Below are 6,000 nucleotides of genomic sequence, written 5' to 3' on the forward strand. Positions count from 1 at the left end.
CAGCAAGGGTCCATCTGGGAGTGAACAGACCTAAAATTAACAATATCCAGCATTTGTCCTCTGCTTCAAACGTTGGTCTAGATAATAAGTTTCTTTCAACTGATCTCTGGGTTTGAATGTATTATTTTTCCTGAAAATGTGGCATTTCTACTGCCAAGGGTGTTTGGTAATTGTAGGTAAGAGAGGGCTTGGGTTCAAATCTGGTTTGCTTTTGGTTTTTATTCTGCTTGACAAATTGGTGCCTCTGCCTGTTCCTCCTCCTCCCCACAGTTGTGTCTCCTTAATTCCACTTTACAGGGGAGTTACTTCCGTGACTTCTTGTCACATGTGAACTGAAGGGTAAATTTTCCTGAGTGCTAGGTCTTCTGGCAACTTCAAGACTTCCAAATCAAAGTGATGGTGATGCACACTCCTGAAGTCAAGCTTTTCAAAGAGATGACTTTTCCTGACTTCTATTGATTTAATAACTACTCTGCACATGACAACTTCTGAGGACTGCATGGACAAGTCATATCTGAAAATAGCATTAAGATCCCAGAGCTACTAAGACAGTTTTGGAAAATGGACCTACAGTCCCTTTCTCTTACATCTCACAGGCTGGAGGGCACCAAGGGCCATTTCCTAGTGTTTGATAATAATGTGAAACCTGGGTATGTCCAAAACATTGCAGGTATGATTCTTTTTCGTTATTGTAGGAGACTAGGAAATTTGAAAGAGCATCCTTATGGACAGGTGACCAAATGTTGGCTCAGGTGATTTGAATTGAGGTAATTAGGACATAACTAGACTTTTGAGAGCTGTGATCCAGACTGTTACTTTTGAGCTGAGTGCTTAGTTTTACCACACTCACTTCAAAATCTAGAGAGTGTGCCAGAAAGATGACCTTTTCTAGATGTTTGCAAGTTATCCAGAAGTGTTCTTGAAGATAAGGTAGGAAGTTCAGAGGAAAGACCAACTCCAAAAGCTGTCCCTGTTGCAGTTAGTATCACAGAACAGTTTCAGTTGAAAGGGTCCTTTAAAGGTCATCTAATCCAACCCCTCCTGCAATGAGCGAGGACATCTTCAACTAGATCAGGTTGCTCAGAGCCCCATCCAACCTGGCCTTGCATGTTTCCAGGGATGGGGCATCTACCACCTTTTTGGGCACCCTGTTCCAGTGATTCACTAATCTCATTGTAAAAAATTTCCTTTTGCCTAGCGTAGATCTACCCTATTTAGTTTGAAATCATTACTCCTTGTTCTATCGCAACTGGCCCTGATATCAAGTCTGTACCCTTCTTTCTTATAAGCCCCCTTTAAGTCCTGGAAGGCTGCAAATAAGGTGTCCCTGGAGCCTTCTCTGCTTCAGGCTGTACAAGCCCAGCTCTCTCATAGGAGAGGTGCTCCAGCCATCTCATGATTTTTGTTGTTTTCTGGACTCGCTCCAACACATCTGTGTCTTTCCTGTGCTTAGGGCCTCCAGAGCTGGACACAACATTCCAGGTGGGATCTCATAAGAGCAGAGCAGAGGGGCAGAATCACCTTCCTCGAGCTGCTGGTCACACTGTTTTTGATGCAGCCCAGGACATGGTTCATCCAGCAGTACATCCAAGCCCTTCTCCTTAAGGCTGCTCTTAATGCCTTTGTCTCACAGCCTGTATTAATACCCAGGGTTGCCCCAACCCACGTGCAGGACCTTGTGCTTGGCCTTGTTGAACCTCCTGAGGTTCACATGGATCCCCTTCTCTGGCTTGTCCAGGTCCCTCTGGATGGCATCACATCCCATCCCTTGGGCATGTCAACCATCAACCACACCACTCAGCTTGGTGTTACCAGCAAATTCGCTGAGGGTGCACTCAGCCTTAGTTTGTGTTAATCCTGTTTTGACCATGTAATAAAAACAAGTCTCCTGTACATTAGGCCGAAAGCTGAGTGTACAACCTATCAAAACGTGGTTCTAAACCGGCAAGGCTGTTGGACAACAGGCCAGCTGCCTGCAGCAGCATTGCCTCCTGCCCAGGTGGGACTGGAGACTTCTTTGGGAAGAGGCTGCGTCACAGACAGAGAAAGCAGTGCTGCTACCTTGTTATAGAATTCCCAGTCCTCTTGACAAAGGAGTTTGGGTTTTGTGGAGGAACGTACCTGTGTAAGCAGAGAACGTGGTCGTGATGCCATTAACGTTTCTTACCCGCGTTCCTTGGTCACGAGGCAAGTCCAGCTCTCTTAAAAAAACCCCCTGCAGGTAAAGCTCATGATTATCACTGGAACTGCAAAGAAGCATGTGAATTTGTTCTTGGATTTACAAATAGCATATGTTAATGAATTTAATTCATCTTTCCACAAATAAAAAAAATATTATAAAACTCCAAGTTGTCTCATGAAACTTGGGTCTTCAAGCCTAAAATCAAATTATTGAAGATAGTCAAGAAATTTTAAGATTAAATGTGGTATGTGACAAGCTTTTGAATAGGCAAACTTAACTAATTTCCTAACAGTTCAGCACTTGGTTTGACCAATGTTGTTTTTAAGAGTGCATGCTACACATATGATTTTTTGGAGAGATACTGATCTAGAACACAGGCACATATCCTTCCAAGCAGAGTTTGGAGAACAGCACAGCAGAGGGGAGGATGCAGTGTTTCAGGGTGATAACGTAAAGCTGGGGATGCACCAGAAGGATGAGCATCTTGAATAGTGTTTGAAGGTAGGAGCAGAATGAGAGTCAGCAAAAGGCCTGAGGGAAGAACCTACCTCACACTGCTGACCCAGGACAAAAAAACCCAGTGAGTTCCATGGAAATCAGGACCCAAGACCATCGGTACCATTTGGTTGTCTGGGTTTACAAGGAGAAATTTTAAGCAAGGCTTCTGTGAACTCATCCCTCTCTCTCAGCCCTGCTCAGACCTGGCTATCCCATCCATGCAGCAAGAGATGCTTTGGCATCTGCGCAGCTCCTCCTAAAATAGCTGTAGCAAGATCAAATGAAAGAAGATTCCCATTTTCCCTTGACCATAGTGGACCACCATGTTATCTTCCCCCTTCCTTTTCATCTTACTTAGACTGGAGGAGGTGGCCTGCTGCATGCAACCCCAGCCACCTGTTTCTGCAGAGGAGAGACTCCCGGCATTCCAGGAGGATTACCACAAGCCTGGTTATAGGGGCATGAAAGCCCTGGGAACACAGGTCCCAGGCACTACAGAGGAACCATACTATAAATATAAGGCATCTAGGAAAGCTTCCCAGTGCATGCCTATGTATTCTGACAAGATTTCTTCTACACTGGCTGGGGATAGCATGCAAGTCACACTAAAGACTACTGTCTTCTGTGGCCAGAGCTTCGAGGTATTTAAAAATGTGAGAATACATATCTAGCAAGATTTACAAGAGTTCCCACTTTTTTTTCTTTTTTAAGAAAAGGCATTGCTAGACTCAGCCCTTTTCTAACTTTCTGTCTCTGTATAAAGCAGCCACCACAATATTGCTGCCAGAAGAGATATTTTTTATTACATCTATTGACGTACTTTCTCTTGCAGTTTTATCAGCGACAAAGCACAGCTGGGCTTTCACGTGCAGTTGAAGGCAAAGCCCAGTCTACAGTAGCCTAATTTCACTGGAAAAAAAAAAAAAGAGACTATTTTATTGTTAAAATTCCCTTTGGAAATACCTCTGCAATTTTGTTTTGTGAAACAAATAATTAAACAAAAGGTATAATTTTTCTTTAGGGTCTTGTGAGAACAAGCGGTTGATATTTGTGAATGGCTCCATGAAAATCATTCAGGTTGCAAGACTATTTCACCACAAAACAAGGCTCAGCTGGACATTAGCACAATTAAACAGCCTCCAGACTGGGAATCAGCTTGAAGCCAGGACAAAATACATTGTAAACATACCTTTAGAAAGAGCCCTTCCTGGAGAGGTTATATCTTCTCTCCATTCCTTCTCCAGGCCAGTGGGGAATCTCATTCCTGCCAGCACGTTCCTTCAGACCAGAGCTTTCCCCGAGAGGGAGCACTGAAGCCCTTCTTTTAGAAGCAGCTGCTGGTAGTTCAGAGACAGCGTGCAGGAAAAGTCATTTGCGTAACCAAAACTCTTACATCGACAGCAGCAATAACAAAAGCCACCAAAACTCCCTCAAACACCTTCCTCCCTGTCCCCTTTCCACAGAGAAAACACACTGAAGAACATTAGGGCATAATGCTGGGGCATTCAGCCTATAAGCTCTTAAATTTCATGGATTTTAAAAGGAGGATGAGGATGGGGAGGAGCAGAGGTGCTAGGTAAGGCATCAAGAAACGTCACTTACCTGATTGAAAAGTCTACAGCTGAGGATTTTTCAAGTGATCCACAACTCACCTGGAAAGCAATAGATTTAGCTGTTAAAAGTGCAAGTGGAAAGATGGTGGATTTAAAAAAAAAAAAGAATTTGAAATAATAATGAAATAATTTTCCCAGCAGAAGTTTTATATGTTGGAGGAGTCAGGGGATTCTTTAGTTAAAAATAACCAAGCAAGAGCACGCCAGGCGAAGGTGACTGGCTGTTCTGCACAGGCACAACGGTGCTCTGACCCCAGTAGCTGTTATGGGGATGTAGTTGTGTTTACATTGATTTTACACCCAGCCGCAGGGTATCCAAAGCAGCCCTAATCAGAGGTTTCCTCAGACTCTTCTAGCAGACCAGATAATGGAACTTACCCTGATTTTTGATAACAGCACTGTGGCTATGCATCCCTTTGCGCCTAGGACGTGCTTAAAGTGTCAGGGTTCATTTTGAGATCTGCTGATAGACAAACCCACCACAAAGGAGAGGATTGAAGCAGACCTCTTTAATTTGGCATGTATCTTTTGGCAGTGAAGAGCAGGGATAAACCTGATCCTGAAGAGGCTGGGGCTGCAGAGGCTCAGGCGTCCCAGAAGCTCAAACAATCCAGATTTCCCCTTTCAAATTTTGTGGGTTGGCTCTACTCGCTTAGGAGACTGAATTGCTAATAAAATCTGTTGGAAGCATCCTAAGTCGGTCATCCCAAGAGTATTTCTACTTGAAGCAGTCATTAATTATTATGACTAGGATTGTCTGTCTTTCTATTTATAGGCTGGCCATGGGCGACACTGACTGTCCTGGGGTTCCTGTACTGCTATTCTCACGTCGGAATCGAGTGGGAGCAAGCGCACACTGTGGATTAGGAGTGACGCAGAACAATGACTTTTAAGACGGGTTGATGGCTCTTCTACACTGGATGTTGTGTCTGCAGGAGGATGCTCCAGGCCCAAGTATTTGGTTAATGTGTTAAAACCAGAAGCTCATGCAGTGGATTCTGGATTGTGAATGCAGGAACCGAACTGGGAACGCTGATGGGCTGTGGCTGGGGAGAAACTCTGAAGCATTTTGAATTCTATTATTTTTATAAAACAGCATCTCTGTGATTATGTACATTGGAAGCATGCATCTCCCAAAAGGTATCTTGTATATGTTGAAAATCATATTTCTTTCTTCCAATGTTTTGCTGCCTATTTTGAGATATTGAAGAAAAGAGTTCCCTACCTTACAGAATTCAAACAGCCCAGTCTCCCTCAGCCTCTGTCCTGGCTGTGCCCTGCACTTAGATTACTCCATGAGAGGCATGATGCTCATCAGTTGTTCTTGATTGCTTTCTGATACAAGCTAGAACCTTTTTGCTGTCATCACTGACTGCAGTAGTTCAGCCTTAAGCTACTTTCCTACCTACTGTAGCAAAGTCTGCTTTTCCTCTTCCATGTCTTCATTTCAAATTTTGCCTTTAAAGCAAAACCCTTTTTTGGTAGTCTTAGGAATGGTTTTAATACTTTATTTAGAGAGTAGGGAGGCACATCTTTTCTTAAGGAACAGCTTTTCTTAATCAAATAGGACCTTATAGCTCCATGAGCACAAAGTACTCTCTGCCTTGTGTTAGAGCTGAAGCATATCATATTACCTTTATTACAGGGCAGATCCCACCTTCAGGGGAACCGTTCAGTCTCCCTGTTGTATTTTACTTTTACAAAAGG

General features: G+C 43.6%; 1 protein-coding gene across 1 annotated transcript in view; it reads left to right on the forward strand.

Moving 5' to 3' along the window:
• Positions 1 to 5,160, forward strand: part of HHAT (hedgehog acyltransferase) — a gene marked incomplete at both ends in the record, with an annotated part of 151,320 nt that extends 146,160 nt beyond the window's left edge. The window contains one exon of the mRNA XM_084261094.1: positions 5,069 to 5,160. Within this exon, the coding sequence (XP_084117220.1) occupies positions 5,069 to 5,160 (92 nt within the window). The remainder of the gene's footprint in view (positions 1 to 5,068) is intronic.
• Positions 5,161 to 6,000: the final 840 nt, after the last annotated feature.

This window comes from Gallinula chloropus (assembly GCF_964237585.1).
Source record: "Gallinula chloropus genome assembly, chromosome: 3".
Taxonomy (NCBI): Eukaryota; Metazoa; Chordata; class Aves; order Gruiformes; family Rallidae; genus Gallinula; species Gallinula chloropus.